Raw genomic sequence first — 19,175 nt, forward strand, 5'->3', positions numbered from 1 at the left:
TGTATGCTTCTGGCCGTACACGTTAGAGATGATGCACATATACTCAATTTCTTGTCTTCAATGGTTTCAACAAAATAACCATTAGCTCAAATATCTTTAAAGTTTAACAACGTTCTACTGGAACGTGGAGAAAAAAATGAGATACTTCAATGGGCAAAACTGTGCCATGAGATACATAATGTGGACATTACCATAACCATCTATCAAAACCACATGTGCCTCATTTAGTTATCAAAGAGGTCTGTTACAAATAGACATGAAATTAATAAAGTACAACTTATCTCTCAAGATAGTATGTGTTGCCGCACTATCTACCAAACATTTACCCCAACATGTCATGTCTAGAGAGTTATATAAATTTAATCACATATATTCAGTAATTCAGGTACTAAATAAATTCATCAAGCAAACACCACTGAATAACATCATAATTAACTTAGAACATACAGTGACATAAATATATGATCCAAAGCATGAACCAAACATAATCAAAATACGAATATAGTTCATAACATGAGCATATGAAGTAAGATGATTGAAATTCAATAAACTAATAAATCCGAGTAATAAAATAAACATAATGCACGAAATCAACAGTTCAATCATATCCCAATATGGGTTATTTGGTCAGATGTGACGAAGTATGAAAGCTGAGTGACGGGCTATACATTGAAAACATTTACCTCTGCCAACTCAGTCTATGCTGGTGCATTATTATTTGCATCCACAGCCCCAACGTTCCTCGCACTTCAGGTGCGCGACCAATGCTTAGATCCACCATATATGAACATATATCTATGTCTTGATTTTGAGCTCTATTCGGATTTTAAGATTCATATACAAATCATTTATGAATTCATTTGTTCCTTGCTTCCGGCAAGTGTATTGTCTTTTGGTAATCAAAACGACTAGTCAGGGTATCCCATTCTTTATGAGGACCCTCGTTCGATGAATAGTCCAGACGAAGGACTTTATTCAATTACCTCTTAATCAGAAACATAGTATCATCCTTCTGGGCTTTACCTAATAAATTATCATCGAAAACAACCATTCTCAACTGCTCACTAAGCGTATGGATCTTAACATCCATTCTCCAACCAACAAAACTTTCACCAAATACATTAAGTTGGGTAAACTCGAGTTCGCTCATGTGTTTCATCTCAAATCAAATAGAATAATATTATTGCTTTATGGGAATGTAACCTCCATAAACAATTTCATGAATATTTTTCACATATTAGAACTTCCGGTCTAATAATTCATACACCACATGTTCATACACATTCATGGATTTTATACGATAAACCATAACGACAAACGAAATTTTGCTTACCATTTTGTATCACAAAATTACATATGACAGATAAATAATGGATCAATTGAATAGAATTCTCCATTAGAGATACACCAATGTTTTCATGCAATTAAGGCAATGAAAATTTGCCAAACATTAAAGACATATAGCATGCTCTAATATTGATATAAAAGATAACCAAAACCGTATAACTTGTCATGATATAAATCATAATTATCATGTATTATAACTCATACAAATTCCATGAACCAATTTGAAATGACTGAGATAGTTAATTACCAATTACCTAATCATCCATAATGCGGAATTCATACAATCACATTAGGCATAAGTGATAATACGTTAAGAGCATGAGACAAAAGAATATATACCAGATTTCATCACTTTAAATCTCAAACATTGAATCATCACATATAGCAAAATACATAGAATCATATAGCATGATTGAGACGGCAAAATTCATGACAATATTTCATACTTGAACATGCAATACTTTTGCCGAATAATAAGATAGCATTTCACATGCTCAGAACAATTATTATATGAAATAACAAGACATTTTAATCACATTATAGAATAAAGATCACCAATCAGATCATATATTCAAATTATCCACGGTATAAATTAAGTAATGACTTGAACATAAAGTTTATTCACATATTTCATGCCATTAAATAGATCTATCATGCATCTCTTACGAAATCAACATTGCAAGGCGATTAAAGTTTATTTGAAATGCTTAAATCCAAATATTACGAATGGTATTAATATATTCTTCCGAGATTACCGTTTCACATATAAACTTGGATCACAAGTTTTCCAAGTAATTTTGTCCGACGAACAATTACCTTTCCACGAGCACCTCGAATTCATCGAGTATCCTAACGATTGTTTTTCCACGATAACGGCAAGTACTTCGTGCTGATAACGTGTTGTAAAATAGCTTATTTATCTAGCTCTTTGGTTTGTGTTTGTGGAAATACATAAGAATGTAAATAACAAGACAAAGAAAGAAAGAGAGAATACAAGAACAACAATCCGTAGAGAGAAAATTGTGGGTGTTTAGGGGAGGAGAAATTCTCATTTATGTAGGTGTAATCCACGGAAAGTTACATAGGAGTTACAACCACTACAATGTGTTGGAATAATGGGGTAGTGGGAAGTTGAGAATCTATAGTGGAATGGAGGTTACAACCCTTATCGTGTTAGGATAAGAAGACCCATATTTCCATATTATTTACAACACTTTCTATGTTTATATGGAAGATGAAGGTATTCAAATGTGAGTAAAATATTTCGACCTATTGGTAACAAGTTGGAATTTGCTAATTAGTCCTTTTGATTGTACTTCATTTTCCAATCTAACATATTCATTTTGAAAATGTCAACTCATTCAATCAACCATCACATTATCTGTTATAATAGGTCATATGACCAAAATTCCCAACTTTTATAACTTACAATACTAAAACTCTCAAGTAACAAACTTATAAGACTAAAAAACTCATTTTTCCCAAATATAATATCAAACATTCTTATTATAATTAATTATTCTAACATGACTTATTCAATAGATGACATGACAATTCACATATGATCTATTGAATGTAAACATTTTTCATATTAGGGTAAATTACAAACACCCCCCTGAGGTATGGTCAAATTACAAAAACACCCCTCTTGTTTGGATAATTACAACCACCCCCTCAACTCATCAAATTTAGTGGAATCTTCGAGATTATATGGAATATTATCACTTTTGTACCCGTTTTATCCCATTCAAACTCTACATTATGAAGCAAGATGATCATAATATGTGATTTTTAGCTTGTATATATCAGTTTGTGGTGCATCGGAAACTGTATTTTTTACACAAAAAGAGTACAAACTAGAGCACATTTCACGGAATCTAGATGACTATGTTGAATTTGGCACTATAAAGGTGGAGGTCTAAGAAAAAATCATAGTTGAGGGGGGTAGATGTAATTATCCAAACAAGAGGGGGGTTTTTGTAATTTGACCATACCTCAGGGGGGTATTTGTAATTTACCCTTCATATTATTACAATTTATGTTTTGAGAAAGTACTATCATTTAATATCTGTTGGGGGTTCTGTCTAAAATTCAAATTTTATGAGACAATTATGCAGATCTACACCCTCCAATTATTAGATATTTCTTTTTAAATTTTGTAAGGGTTTTTCCTGCGCAAGTTATTTTTTTTTTGTATGGGAGTTTAGTCCAATTTGATTGCTTCTTTTTTCTTCCTCCTCTCCGCCACCGACTCCGGCCACCGGCGCCGCCAATTCCCCGTCGAAGCAGCATTCCTGGCCAAAATTAAGAGAATAATAAGAATCTCAATACACAAACCTTCAAAATAATTAAATATATGGACGACAAAGAGAAAGAAGACGAGGAGGAGAATGCGGCGGCGGTGGCGGCTTTTGTCCGGCAAGAGGTGCCGGACTGGGACGACGAGTCCACGAGTCGAGCGAGATTCAAAGCCCTAAGCGGACAGAGGTCCGATTGGGACCCACTCTACCGTTTCTGGAGGGATTTAATCGTCAAGGTTGCCCGCCACCGCCGCATCTTCATCATCCGCCCTTCCGCCGTCAGCCGCCTCTGGTTCCGCCGCGCCGACGGATTGTCCCCCTTATGCCTCGATCGCGTCCTCATCGAAATGCTCCGCGCCGGAGACTTATCGCCGCCGCCGTCGCCCCACCCTACTTCCGCCGCTACCCGCCTCTCTCACATTTTCCGGAGAGCATTAGGTTTTTTTGGGGCAAGCAACGACGACGACGAAAATTCCCCTCTCGCCGGAGATTCCTACATTCTCGCCCCACTCCTAGAGGTCTGATAATTCAACCTTTTTTTTCCCTCTCCAATTAATTAGTATGCTTAATTTTACTTTGCACACAGGAGCGAGCTCTCGAAGTAATCGGCAAATTGTCGGAAAATCATTGGACAAATTCGTGTGTGATCACAATGAAAAAGTTTCAGGATATATGTATGGGATCAGAACAAGCTCTTGCAATTTTGAGTTACTTGTCAGCGCAGGGCAAAGCAGCACGCCTCATTATCAACAGAGTTGATCCAATCGAGGTAGTTTCCTTTTTTCGTTTCCGATTTTCGATTTAGACTATCGTTCCATTTTTTCTATAGGATTAAAGATTCTGAACCAATGGTATTTTTGGGAGTAATAATTTGGTTTCCATTATAGGGAGTGAAAATTTGTCTATCTCATGGAGCAGTTTGTGCTGCCTCGAGTTCGGATTACAGTGTTCTGCACTTAGTTTGGACTGCAGAAAAGCTCGAGCAGCAGCTTGATTTGATTGATCAGCGCTATCAAAAGTAAGAATCTAAATCAACTTAATTCGTTTCGCATATGCAAGCACGGCAATTTGTGAATGCGTAACTAGCATTTAGTATGTAGCTAGAGAAGCATTGAAGATATCAGTTGCAATGCCCAAACCAACATTCTTGTTTATCATGGTTTTCTTGGATATTTGCATTTAAACAAAAAAATAAAAATAAAATGTCGATTTCAAGAAAAAAATTACTCTTGCTATGCAGAAGTAGGAATTCAGCTTTAGCTTCTCTCAAAAGTGGAAACAAGAAAATTGCTTTGAGATACGCGAAAGAACTGAAGTTGACAACTCAAAGTAGAGAAAGATGTACGTCATTATTGGACCGAGTCGAAGAAGTTCTCCAGGTCATCACAGATGCCGAGTCCTCTAAAAAGGTTGTCACATGACATGTTTCCTTTTGGCTTGTTTAATTGAAATAAGGAAGTTTAGAACTTATTTGTATTAATATTTGGTAATATTCGGACTAGTTAATTCTTTGTTCAATAATTTTCGAGTTATCTTGTGATGTCCCGATGCAGGTTTCGGAGGCCATAAAAGGCAGCGCACATGCTATTCGGGAAAATCGAATCAGTATCGAAGAAGTTGAGCTGTGTCTGCAGGAAGTTGATGAAAACATTGATTCGCTGAAACAACTCGATAATGCTTTAGGTAATAACTTTCATTCATTAGTTTTTTATTGCATCTGCCTTATTAACTAGACCAGGAAGACAGTTTTTATCCAATTATGGTCCATAGTTAGAACGTACGATACGTTTGTGCAAATTCTTGTCCCCATTAGATTTCCCCCCAAGAGAATTGTAACTAGTACATGAAACGATGGAATCAAAATCTAAATTTAGTTTTTGTTGCGAATTCAGAAGAAAAAAAGATTTTGTTTTTTGCTTGGGAATCAAATTCTAGGTTCAAACTCGCTATAAATAATTGGTTCACCTGCATATATCTTTACTAACTATCGTACAGATACCTTAGTGGGTGTCGTTTGCCATACTTGCTGAAATGAATAACATTTTCTTTCGCAATTAAAATGTACGTCTGTTTTAAAAAAATCCCATCTATGTTATACGAATCCACATACATTAAACTCAGTGATGGTGCCAAGTTACTGGATATGAAGGTTCTAATAGATACTTTAAACTCAGAACCACATTCGATTGTAATTTTCGTTTAACATATAGTTGAATAAATGCATGGCGTTCTAACCATACTTGATTGTGATTTTGTAGAATCAAGCACATCATATGCAGAGGTCGATGATGAAGATATAGAAGACGAATTCAACAAACTGCAGCTGGAAATTGGAATTGAAACGAACCAACTCCCAACCAAAAACGGGTTTAATAGCAATGCTTCGGAAGAAACTGATGCTTTGAGCAATGCTTTATCAAATCTCAATCTAAAAAATAGTGCAGAAATTGATTCACCGGCAGAATATCATTTAAAGTCGGGTGGCAACAAAAGCATGTCAAAAGAAGAAGGCTGTCTTGAAGCTGCTTGACTTTATATTCATGGCCGATATTTTTGTGTGTTTTCGGGTTTTTGGGTCGACAGTGTTAGTTGATGATTTGAATGTAATGTGTAATATCTATACCATATTAGTAAAATTGTATATTTAGTTTCCATTGTACATGGGGTATGTAAATACTTATTGCACTGCTGGTGATAGTAGTAAATTTATCAAAGTGATTTTTGAAGGAAATTATCACAACACTAAACAGGCTGTTCTGTTGGGAAGGTGTATATATATATTTTAATGGTTTTATTGGTGAAATATCATTCATTCTGAAAGATAATAGTTGAAATATGGTTCTGATATTTCATGTACTAGGATGTATGCTTGGTGCTTGTCGGAATCACAACGTGGCGGGCCCCGCAGATATTCTTGCTGACGAAATTCTCCGAGATAAATTCGGAGGTTCGGGATACCATATATATACTGATGTCCAATATATATGCGTCGAGTGAGAAATGGAAAATAGAATAGGAGGACTTTGTATTTATGTGATCAGAATTCGTAAGATTCGAGTAAATATCGATTACTTAATTGTCCGATAATGGGCAGCACTTTCCTGGGAGACAAGCTGTACATACAAAAAAAAAAAAGAAATACCATTTCAAATGGTTGACTTACTACATGTGCAAATCACCTCTCCTCTACAATTTTATCAAAGCAATACTTTACTTTTCATTTTCATGAAAGAAAGAGATATCAGATAAAATGGCTCATGCTGCTGTGATTTCTGTTATGGACGTTATCGAGCAACTCTTAGGATCCTCTTAAATTTCGTTTGTTCCACCTTCTCGGAAAATTTTAAAATCTTCATACAAGCACCTTAAGTCCTTACGAAAAGTTCTCAAGAGATTTGATAATAGCAGCGGCAGCAGCGGCAGAGGCAGCAGCGGCAGCGGCGAGAGGGTGGATGCTTTGGATGGAGAAATCAGAGTGGCGATACGTAAATTCGAAGATGCAATCGAATCCCATGTCTCGAATCAGTTTCTTTCTCAATGTCGAGAAACCCATAATGGGAGTCATCCATTGACAATACTCGCCCTAGATATGAAGGAAGTGAAGCACGAGATCGATTCATTCAACGAGACGATCAAGAAGATGGAGGGCGAGTGCATTAACGAATTGAACAATCTGTCCCGTGAAGAAGACGACGCCGTTTCATCGATAATTGGTTATGTTGGTACGAAGTGGAATATGGTTGGATTTTCTGATCAATTTCAAGAAATCCGAACGTGGCTTTTGGAATATCCAACGGATCCTCAACGCCTCGTGTCTGCATTATCTCTTGTTGGAATGACGGGGATTGGTAAGACTACTCTTGCCGTGCAACTTTTTGAAGACCCGTTAGTCTCGAGTTATTTCGACGTTCGTGTGTTTATCACCGTACGACAAAAATGTGACTTAAAAGAGATTTTGCAAGGTATTCTAGCTCAAATGAATCTCGAGATTGATAAAATGCTCGACGTGGGAGATTTGAAAAGAATTATGTACCAAAATTTGAAGGGTAAAAAATGCCTCTTTGTTTTGGATGATGTATGGAATATGCAGGTGTGGGATGTCTTGAGGAGGTTGTTTTCAAAAAGCAAAAGTGTATGTCGAGTCTTGCTGACAACTAGGCTACAAAATATGAGTTCGAGCAATCATGTTTACAAAATCGGATTACTGAATAAAGAAGAAAGTTGGGATCTTCTCCGTGAGAAGGTGTTTGGTGAAGAATGAGTTTTGCCCTCCCCAACTTGAGAAAGTTGGAAAGAAGATTGCCGAAAATTGTGATGGTCTTCCTCTTCTAATCGTCACAGTTGCCGAATTCTTATCCAAAGCCGACAAGACCACTGAGTACTGGAAGAAAGTGGCAGAGAAAGAAAATTCGATTTTCACGGATGCAAATGATCAAATGATGTCAAAGGTACTATTTTCGAGCTACAAATACTTATCTCAATATTCAAAGGCATGCTTTATGTATATGGGAGTTTTCCCTCAAAACTATGAAATTCCGTGCTCCAAGCTCTTGAAGCTATGGAACGCTGAGGGATTCCTCGAACCAACTCCAAGAGGCATTGTGATTGACGAGCTTGTTTTGAAAAGCCTTGTTGTGGTCCACAAGAAGAGCTGGAATATGTGCTATATATCACCCGGTTTCGGAATCAATACTTGCGGTCTCCATTCCGTGTTTTGGAATCTGTGTAACAGAGAAGCCGAGAAGAACAAATTTTTCCATGTCGTAAATCGTAATCAGGACACTACGACTTTAGTGGAGGGCATAGAGCACCACCGTCGACTGTGCATCCGCAAAGGAGTTCTGTTTGCCATCAAAGATGTAAACAAGTCAATATCATCTAATTCAAACGCGCGCTCGCTCCTGTGTTTTGGTCCGTACCAAAAATATCCAGTACCAATATGTTTCGAGTATTTAAGGTTGCTCAGGGTATTTGATGCCCTTACAATTCGTATGTACGAGTTCCCAATGGAAGTACTGAAACTAGTTCAGTTAAGGTACCTTGCCCTCACTTACGACGGAAAACTCCCTCCTTCCATATCCAAACTTCGGAGCCTTAAGTACTTGATTATCCTTCGACATTTAAACATCATTAAATCTTGTATAAGTTCTTCATATTTGCCAAAGGAGATATGGGATATGCAAGAGCTAAGGCATCTTCACATCACGGGATGCAATCTCCCAGATCCTTGTGGCGCTGGCTTGAGAAACCTCAGAACGCTTTTAGATGTAAGCCCCCATTGTTTTACAAAGGAGCTTCTTGCAAGATTCTATTATCTATCAAGTTTACGTATTCGATTTGATTTGGCGCCTAATTCTTGTGAATCATTCAACTTGTTTGATCTTAATTCTCATCTTCGTTTAAGTTCACTCAAATGTATCACAATGAATCCTATTCCGCGGTCCGAGGTTTCGGTTCCTCCACCTCCTATTCGTCCGGGTTTCTATTCAAATCTTAGCAAGTTGAGTTTGAGTGGGTTTGGATATCCATGGGAATACATGAAGTTGATCTCTCCAATGCCGTATCTACAAGTGTTGAAGCTGCGATGCTATGCCTTTCTAGGGGCGAAGTGGGAAACTCAAGACAAAGGATTTCCGTACCTTAAAGTTCTCGTAATTGAAGACTCTGATCTGATGCAATGGACGGTCGGGATTAAAGCATTTCCATGTCTTGAGCTCCTGACCGTGAAAAATTGCCATAAACTAGAAGGAATCCCTCGTGATTTTGCCGAATCGGATCGTCTAAGTATTGAGCTCGTTGATTGTAGCCGTTCGGCTTCGGCTTGTGTGAAGAGAATGCAAGAGGAACAACGGAACAAAGGAAGGGATTTCCTTAAAGTTTCTGTCACTTCTTCATGGGATACATGATGGGATATAATATTGGAGATTTAATTTTATTTCTTCAAAAGATGATTGTGAACTTGTTTTGCTTTGGTGTTTGTGTTTTGTGAAGTTATAGCTCTAAGTATTGTTGTGTATTATTACTCCTTTTGGTTTCAATGAGTGTCTCTTGCTTGTTTTCTAGGGGTGTGCTCGGCTCGGTTCGGTTCGGTTCGGTTCGGTTTTTGGATAAAATCGAACACGAACCAAGTATATCGTTATTTGTAAAATCAAAAACCATATATGTCCGTTTTTCATCGGTTCTGTTTCTTTCGATTTTGGTTTGATTTCGGTTTTTTTGGCTTCGGTTTCGGTTATTTTTCGATTCCAATAAATGAATGATAATAAAATTATTAAAACATATCAAAGAGTGATTGGTAATTTATTGAACTTTTAAAGTTGTGTCTGATCTTGGTTTGATAAATAGTTGTTAACAAATCAAGCTCGAACAAGTTTTTATTGAATCGTATTGAATTGAGTATCCAGTAGCTTAATTTGAATTTCATCCATAAGTGAATTTCAAATATTTATATATAAAAAAAATAAAAATTGCAAGTATGAAAATAAACCTCCGAAATTTAAATAATATGCAAAAACTCTCATGCGGCGGTTCATAGGTACAGGCGGCGATTTCCATTCATGGCCGTCGTTGATCGACTCTCTCTCCTCTCTCCTCAAGAAAACTCCGACCAACTCCCATCTACGCGACGCCACAAGATTACACGCTCTCCTCCTCGTCGGAGGTATCCTCAGCCCAAACGCCGCCGTATCTGCCCACGTCGGTTCCCGCCTGGTGGAAGTCTACGCTCATTTAGGCGATTTGAAACAAGCCTTGCTCGTATTCGGCAGAATCCATTGCACCCAAAACATCGCCTGTAATGCAATTCTCCGAGTGTATCTGGACTCATCTCAGTTTTCTCAAGCAATTCATTTCTTCAATCACTTGGTTTCCAAGCTGGGTTTTTTACCCGATAACTACACGTGCCCTCTTGTCTTAAAGGCTTGTTCTGGACTGTGTTCACTCGAAGATGGTAGAAAGGTGCTCGATTTGATCCGTTCCGCCGAGTTTCGTAACGACTTCAAGCCGAATGCCTACACGAAATGCGCTGCTATAGATATGTTTGCGAAATGCGGAAGCTTGAATGATGCCCGGAAGGTGTTCGATGATATGTCTGAGAGGGAAAGGGACTTGGCTTCTTGGACTGCTATAATATGTGGGACGATTCACATGGGGAAAGGGATTGAAGCGCTGTATTTGTTCAATACGATGAGACTTGAAGGCAAGCAGCCGGATTCAGTTGTTATGGCTGCTCTTCTTCCGGCTTGCGGACGATTAGAAGCGAGAAAAACGGGAATGTCTCTTCAAGGCTGTGCTCTGAAGAGTGGCTTCCTTCGCGATTTGTTCGTTTCTAATGCTCTCGTGGATATGTACTGTAAATTTGGGGATACCGATGAAGCTTATAGTGTGTTTTGTGGGATGCTTTGTAAAGATGATGTTTCTTGGAGAACGTTAATAGCTGGTTATTCGCAGAATTCTCAATATAAGAAGAGCTTGGAGCTCTACTTAGAGATGATAAACGTCGGTGTAAAACCTAGTGCGGTTGTTATAGCAAGTGTTCTTCCTGCAATCGGTAAGTTGAACTTGTCGGAACAGGGGAAAGTGATGCACGGCTTTGTCCTAAAACGAGGATTCGACTTTGATGTTGTCGTTGCAAGTGCGCTGATGGACATGTACTCGAATTGTGGCTTGATTTCCGAAACGGGAATTCTTTTAAGCTTATGGTTGGATTGGGACATCATGATTTGGAACTCAGCGATTTCAGGATATGCTATTAGCGAAAATCAAGATTCGGCTCTCGGCGCCTTTCGGCAGATGTGTAAATCTAGATTTAAACCGAATTCCGTCACTTTGTTGAGCATTATCCCGATATGTACAAAAACAGGGGCACTTAAACACGGCATGGAAGTTCATTGCCATGCGATTAGAAACGGGCTCGTAACATATGTTTCGGTCAGCAATTCTCTTATCGACATGTACTGTAAATGTGGATACCTTAGACTCGGACTAAAGCTCTTCGATCACATGAAGGAAAAAGATATCGTTTCTTACAACACACTTATTTCCGCGTATGGCTTCCACGGGTATGGAAACAAAGCATTACTCCTCTTCGACGAAATGAAATCTTTATCGATAACGCCTACTAAGTCAACTTTCATCGGACTTTTGTCTGCTTGTAGTCACGCGGGTCTAGTTAACAACGGTTGGTCCATTTACCGTTCGATGATTAACGATTATGGTATAAACCCTAATATGGAACACTATACATGCATGGTGGACATGCTTGGTAGAGCGGGGCTTATTACCGACGCGTGCAACTTCGTTAGAACGATGCCTGATGAACCGGATTGTAATGTACTAGGTTGTTTGCTTGCTGCTTGTCGGAATCACAACGTGGAGGGCCCGGCGGATCTTCTTGGTGACGAAATTCTACAAGATAAGTTTGGAGATTCGGGATACCATGTACTAATGTCCAATATATATGCGTCGGGTGAGAAATGGAAAGATGCTTCGAGGGCGAGATCGTTGATAAAGGAGAAGGGGTTGAGAAAAAAACCGGGGAATAGTTGGATACAGATAGGTAATTGTACTCATGTATTTGATGCTAGAGATACTTCACATTTAGACTTCTGTAAAATAGAAGAAGTCTTGGAGATGTTGTTTGCAGAGATGAAGGGGTGTTGTGTGGTTGATCCATGTCTCTCTCTCTCCGTTAACTTTTGATCATTTGTTTTTGGGTTAAATTACGAGAAATTCCCTGAACTAATGTCAATTTGCAAAAAAAGACCATCACGTGTTCGTAATTACCAAAAATCGCTTGAAGTTTGTTGTCGTCTTACATTGTCCCCTTAGGGGATTTTGTATAATTTTATGATTCCATGGAATATATTCCTAAAATATAGTATTTAACGGTTGGCGGGCAATTGTAGTAATTCTATTTCATGAGGGGGTAATTGTAATATTTTTTTGGTATAAAACATATTTCGTTTTATACTAGCACTTATGCACGAGTAGTTTTATTCTAATGTTAAATCATTTAAGAGGATGTTAATTGTGATTTTTGAGTACTACGGGTGTTTTTAAATTCTTTAATTATTTTGATTGTTCTACTTCCCCTCCGATATTTATTTCTCTTGTTCATATAGATTCCCGTAGTAGTTCTAAAATTATATTATTATTCGGGACACAGAAACAAAGTGAAATGACTAATATACCCTTACGACTTATAAAATTGGCATTTTGTGTTTCATATATTCTTTATTTTTTGATTGATCATTTTACCATCTTATTCTTACGTGTACACAATTTTTTTTCTTCTTCCGAAAACTCGAAAACCCGAAGGGTAAAATTAGTGATCATTTGACAACACTCAAACGCTTCCAGAAATGGTATCCCTTTACGATTTGAATTAATTTAAGTTAATGAAAGCCGAATAAGTAGTAACAAATAAAAAGAGCTAATACATCATTTTTATTAGGGAAAAAATATTGAACTTTATTAGGCAAAACATGCCAAATTATTCCAAGGAATATAATATCCTTCTACAAACACACACACAAAAAAACTAATCAAAGTTACATAATTTTATTAGCAATTATTATTATGGTGTGGATTCAGGTCCACAGTCTATAACAAGCTACGCAAAATAAAAATCAAACCAACATAGAACACACATATACCACTGTGTTGACTCAACCGGCTCAACATGGAAATCAAATGAAAATCAAACCAAAAAAGAACACACATATAACAATGTGCTGACTCAACCGACTCATGACTCAACCGACTCAACCGAGTGACTGTTCTTTCTTGGTTTGGATTTTCATTTTGCGTGGCGTGTTATTGTTTGTGGACCTGAATCCACAACATATTATAAGCTCGAAATAATTGCTGCAAGTGAAACAAGCTTTTACTAATTAAACACGCGGCTTTCACCTTTCAAAAACCGGACAAATTTGTCAATGTAAGCCCGATGAAGATTGCGATCCCCGAATATTTCGCGGCCGGCTTTTTGGCATCGTGCTCTCAGCTCAGTATCGGTAACCATCCCTTTCTTTAGGGCAGAAGCGACGTCGTTTCCGGTAAACGATCCATCTTCTGCATCCCTCTCGACTTCAACCCCCAAACCCTTCTCCACCATCAGCTTCGTGTTCAACGGCTGGTCGAACACAAACGGCAGAAGTACTAGCGCGTGCCCGTACTGCAGCGTTTCGATAATCGACCCCCACCCGCCGTGGAATAGGGACCCACCGATTGAAGGGTGGCCGAGTATCTCCCTCTGTGGGGCCCACCCCACGTGCACCACCCCTTGCTCAGCCGTACTCTGGAGGAACCCCGCCGGCAGCGCCTCGTCGTCTGGTTTCCTCATTGCCCATAAGAATGGTACGCCGGAAAGTTCGAGCCCGTGTGCAATCTCGAGGATTTGTTGTTTGTTGAGTTTAGTCTCACTCCCAAACCCTACGAACACCGCCGATCTCGGCTTCTGCCGGTCCAGCCAGTTGAAGATAGCGGTCTCCTGATGCGGCGGCGGTCGGTCCGGCGGCGTTTCCGGCGGGAGAAGACCCACCGGAATCACGGGCTTTCCAGTGAGCTTCGAGTATGTTCTCAGGTATTCGGGCTCGAACTCCGTGCACGTGCGTATGGACACGGCGGCGCTGGCTTGGAGTAGCCTCGTCAGCCGGTCGCCGTCGGCGATGCCGGAGGAGTTCACCTCGTACAATACGTGGTGCATAGCTTTAGCTTCGTGCTTGCTCAGAGCCACCTCCGACGGGAAATCGAACCAGTCCGGCGGAGCCGTGAAGTCCTCAGGCGACGGCCTTGCACTCCTCCGCCCCTCCCCGGAGAGAAACTCCGGTGACCAGAAGAAGGCCGCGGCGGCAGCGGCGAACACACAGTGGGAGATGATCGGGATGCTCAAATCCCGGGCAATGTCAACTATCCAGTACGGAAAGAAATCGACCACGATCCAGTTCGGCAACTTTTCCGCCATGAAATCCTTAATCGGTTGTCGGAGGTGGTCACTTGCGATCTTGAGATCATTCATTTTATCCATCGGAATATCGATGGTGGCTTCGGCATATTCCGGGAGGAGGCCGCCGGAATATTCGAGTGGGAGGGGCACGAAGTCTATGAGAGGTTTTAGGTTAGGTGGGATTTGGGGGAGTCGTTGGATGTTTCTTGGGGTAGAGAGAAAGGACACGTGGATGTTGGATTTAGCCAAGGCAATAGATAAATCCAAGAATGGAATCATGTGGCCAAATGCTAACCATGGTAGCATCACTACATGAACCTCCTCCTCTCTTTTCTCACTCATCTTTCCTTCTCTCTATAATTAATCTCTTCTTCCTGTGTTATATATGTAGACTTACATGCATGGTGATGCGTGTGTGTGTATATATATATATATATATATATATATATATATATATATATATGTATGTAGATGATGTGGCAGCGTTTTAGAGTTGCTTGGTGGCGGGGACGGCCTATTTTACTAACATATACTTAATGCTCATTATGATATATATTAATTATTTCATCTATGATACGTTACACCTCGTGTTTTGTATTGGGTAGTTTTGCACGTTGTAACAATTAACCATCTACTAAATACACATATAAATAGGTGTGTGTTATTATGTGTAGTTAATGATGTATAATCAATCACATAGGTGTGTGTTATTATGTGTAGTTAATGATGTATAATCAATCACATGGTGTATTTAGGGGTGAAAGTCGGATGGATCCGATCGAAATTAGCCTTTTCGGAAAATTTTCAAAAAAAATCGGAAGTACAAAATTAATTCCAATTTTCCAAAAATTTTGAAATCTAAAAATTCCTTCCAATTCCAAAAGGCCCGGAAATTTCAGAATTTCGGAAAAAAATTGGAAATCACATAAACTTTAAAATTTCAAAAATTAGCCTAAACTTTCTAAGGGTAAATTACAGCCACACGCCTGAGGTATGCTAAAATAACTTTAAAGTCCCTATCGATAATTACATTCATCCCTGAAACATAGTTAGAACTCTAAGGGCATCTTTGGTTGGGTGGTTTGGAATGATAGTTATGGATGGGATATGGTATACTGGGACTAAATTGTTGATTCACAGTGAGTAATCCATTATTTGGTTGGAGTTATGGGGAAAAAACTAATAATACCTGCACTAACAATATCATGTTTTGTTTGGGTAATAACACTGTTTTATATGGGTTTTTGAGGTAAATTACTGGTTTGCCCTTATAATACAATTTTTTAATTAATCGATTCTCATCTAGAAAAAAAAATTAATCGATTTTATCTCCTACCAAGACTTCTCCCTCTTCTTCCCCTTCTTTTTTAATTATCTCTGACCAAGAAAATTTATAGTCGAGAGAAAAGTTTAAAGAAAAGATGCCATAGTTTAAACAGAAAATCGAATATTTAAACAAGAAAAACTTTAATTCATCGAAAGAAAATAAGAAAAAATAAGAAAAAACTTCGAAAAAAGAAAAAAGAAAAACTTTGACGATGCTTTCAGGTGGCGCTCTGTTACGGTTCTTAAATCAAACACAAGATGTTCGAAGAAATTTCTACCTGTATCACCACTAATTTATGGATTTCACGAAACATAGCGACAGATAGAAATTTCTACTTGTCATTCCAGTAATCTTTATTTCTCGATGGAGGGTTTAATTTCTATGAGCGGCGAACGCCGGTTAAAACAGTATGTGCAATTGTAATAGGGGGTTATTGGGACAAACTTTTGAAACCAAAGTTTGGATCTTTAGTGACGTCATCTGTCACGAACCAAGCATTGTTGGATCTTCTCCATACTCGTTTTCAATTTCATGGTCATCTTCAAATGGGTCGACACGATTCCACAGTACAAGCATTCGTTGCAATCTTATTGGTTGATGATATGCATCCTCACAAAATAGAGGCACCTCAAAACTGCTCAAAATTTGCTCGAAAATATCGCCCGGAGAGATTTCTTATCGTCTCCAACTGTGTTGAACGCCCTCGTTAACAGCGACGGTCACTCGGGTGTGAATTCGCATGTTCTGAGCTGGCTGGTGATAGTTTACGCCAATTCGAAGAAGAATCCAGATGCACTCCAAGTGTTTGATCATATGCGCGTGTGTGGATATGCCCCATTTGCACGCTTGTACCGTGCTTCTTAATTCATTGGTCAAAGAGAGGCTGACTGATACTATGTGGAAAGTCTACAAGAAGATCACGAGAGTTGGGGTTGTTCCGAATTTACATGTCTACAATGTCTTGATGCACGCTTGTTCCAAGTCGGGGGATGTAGAGAAGGCCAATGAATTGTTGTTGAAGATGAAGATTATTCAATATTTATACCTATTAATTTCGTAATTATGGTATTCTGGAAGGATATTTTCGATATTTCACATAGGTTAAAGTATGAGATTGAGTATGTGATAATTAGTCAAGCCAATTTTGGCTGACTAACAATAATTCGATTGAGGGATTAAATCGGTGGGCCCCACTATCAAGGGTGGTAAAATCAACCAAACCAAACGTTGTACAAATCGGTACATCCCATCCCATCCCTTGTAATACCCCCAACCAAAGAGGCCCTAATGGGATAATGCATTGGATACGTTATTACTTTAGGATTCTAACGGACTATTATTTTTAGCTAGTGTTAGAGACAATATAGAGTTAGGGGGTGACATGGCTCCCGCAACATTTCTTCAATCACCCATAACTCTTTGTTGTCTCCACCGTTTCCTGAAACTAATAGTCCGTTAGAACTCTATCGAAATAACTTATCCAATGCATTATCCCATTAGAGTTTCTAACTATGTGTCAGGGGCGTGAGTGTAATTATTGATACCACAGGGACCTCAAAGTTATTTTAGCATATCTCAGAGGTGTGGGTGTAATTTACCCATTTTTAAAATATTCATAATTTTTAAAAAATAAGAACATCCACGTCGATAAAAGTAAAACTATTAACTACTAAATTTCAGTTTAAAAAAATAAACACAACATAATATCCAATAAAACTTCTAGCAACAATTCATTATGTTAAAATCCTAAAACAAAACTTATAAGTGTATTTTTTGGAAATTAAGTATTATATATTATTTATAGGTGTATTTTTCGGAAAAAAATCGAAAATTTTCGGAATTAAATCGGATCAAAAATCGAAAATTCCAAATTTATTTTATATAATTCCAATTCCAATCCAAAAGAATCAGAAAAATTCGGAAATCGGAATTTCGGAAGTCGGAATGAAAAAGTTGTTCCAAAATCGGAACTTTTCAAATCGGAACCGACAGAAGTTGGAAATTCGGTTCCAACTTGCACCCCTATGTGTATTTCATAGTATGTTGCATCTACTAGTACTTTTGACATTTAATGCCAATTGATTACATTTTGGATTAAATATAGTTTGCACCCTTAAAATTTATAGGGTTAATATAACACTTGCCCATAAAATTACAAATATGACACCCTCGGCTTTTGAGAGCCTACACCGGGTGAAATACACTGGGTAGATCTTTACAATTCATATACACACAAACACACACACATCCATATTGGTATGTGGAGATCAACGGTAAAAAATCACCCAGTGTAACTTTCACCGGATGTAAGATAGATAAAACCTGACACCCTCCTCCATTATGAATATATTAGAAAGTCTTTCACTTTGATGATGTGGAATTTTTCCTTCCCAAAATGAATTTTATCAATTAAATAAACAACAAATACTATAATAATTTTCTTTTGCAACAAATTTTCAAAATGTCAATTTTATTATTTCAACATTCTAATTTTACAAATGAATTTTTTGAATTGTAGTTTCATTTTTTACTCTATGTTCATTGTTAGTGAATAAAAACTTTAGTAATTACTTGGATTTGAACTTTAATTAGTTTATCTAGTTACGTTAATTTAGTATATCATATGCTAATACAAATAAAATTCATAGTTTTACTTCTGAGAATCACAAAATGCATTCAAGAGTTTATAAAAAGAATCACAACTTGAACACATAAAAATTTAAATATCTTTATTGTAAAAAATTAAATTGAAGTACCTGAAATAAATTTTCAAAATAAATAATTATTGTTAAAAAAACAAAGTTTGGATGTTTAAGTATTGAAAATTATATATTTTTCTCATGAATGTTTGACATATTTTTATTTTTTTAAATAATTGAAATTTTTATTTATATTAATTAGGATCTAAAATGCAATGGTAACCCATAAATCGATTAATATTTTGGGAAAATTAGCAAGAACCTCCTTATCTAGAAAATGTAGTTAAGGAAACATTCCCTCTAAAAAATAATTAGAAAAATCCCCTTAGCTAATATTTCACCGAAATGATATTTTTATAATTTCGAAACTACCCTTATTTGATTATAACTATTTTAACCATAATTATATATCATCTTTTCCAAACCCGATTTTTTCCTCTGACATTTCTATCGTTTCTCTTCTCAATATTCAAATTTCAGATCTCCCTCTCCCTCTCCGCCACGACCATGACCTAAATTACGAACAACTTCTAGAAATCCATTGTGAAGACTAT

The 19,175-nt window shown here is 37.7% G+C and overlaps 4 protein-coding genes across 4 annotated transcripts; 3 read left to right on the forward strand and 1 right to left on the reverse strand.

The window, feature by feature from the left end:
• Positions 1–3,372: 3,372 nt before the first annotated feature.
• Positions 3,373–6,394, forward strand: LOC105973563 (SNF7 family protein). The gene is made up of 6 exons (XM_012998598.2): positions 3,373–4,165; positions 4,234–4,416; positions 4,535–4,665; positions 4,888–5,056; positions 5,201–5,330; positions 5,906–6,394. Exons 1-6 carry the CDS (start codon positions 3,704–3,706, stop codon positions 6,175–6,177), a joined length of 1,347 nt encoding a protein of 448 aa, XP_012854052.1. The 5' UTR covers positions 3,373–3,703; the 3' UTR covers positions 6,178–6,394.
• Positions 6,395–6,966: 572 nt separating this feature from the next.
• On the forward strand, positions 6,967–9,642 carry LOC105973315 (putative late blight resistance protein homolog R1A-4; the record flags this gene model as incomplete). Its single annotated transcript, XM_088817529.1, is given in 2 exon segments — positions 6,967–7,902; positions 7,904–9,642. Coding segments are annotated over 2 exon segments (2,586 nt in total), but the record flags the coding sequence as incomplete, so codon positions are not given.
• Positions 9,643–10,115: 473 nt separating this feature from the next.
• On the forward strand, positions 10,116–12,446 carry LOC105973314 (pentatricopeptide repeat-containing protein DOT4, chloroplastic). Its single transcript, XM_012998336.2, has one exon. The coding sequence runs from the start codon at positions 10,167–10,169 to the stop codon at positions 12,345–12,347; it is 2,181 nt and encodes a 726-aa protein (XP_012853790.2). The 5' UTR covers positions 10,116–10,166; the 3' UTR covers positions 12,348–12,446.
• Positions 12,447–13,320: 874 nt separating this feature from the next.
• On the reverse strand, positions 13,321–14,958 carry LOC105973398 (UDP-glycosyltransferase 91C1). The gene has a single exon (XM_088816938.1). The coding sequence runs from the start codon at positions 14,935–14,937 to the stop codon at positions 13,537–13,539; it is 1,401 nt and encodes a 466-aa protein (XP_088673064.1). The 5' UTR covers positions 14,938–14,958; the 3' UTR covers positions 13,321–13,536.
• Between the last annotated feature and the right edge of the window lie 4,217 nt (positions 14,959–19,175).

This window comes from Erythranthe guttata, chromosome 4 (genome assembly GCF_056151865.1).
Source record: "Erythranthe guttata isolate IM_541 chromosome 4, IM_541, whole genome shotgun sequence".
Lineage (NCBI taxonomy): Eukaryota > Viridiplantae > Streptophyta > Magnoliopsida > Lamiales > Phrymaceae > Erythranthe > Erythranthe guttata.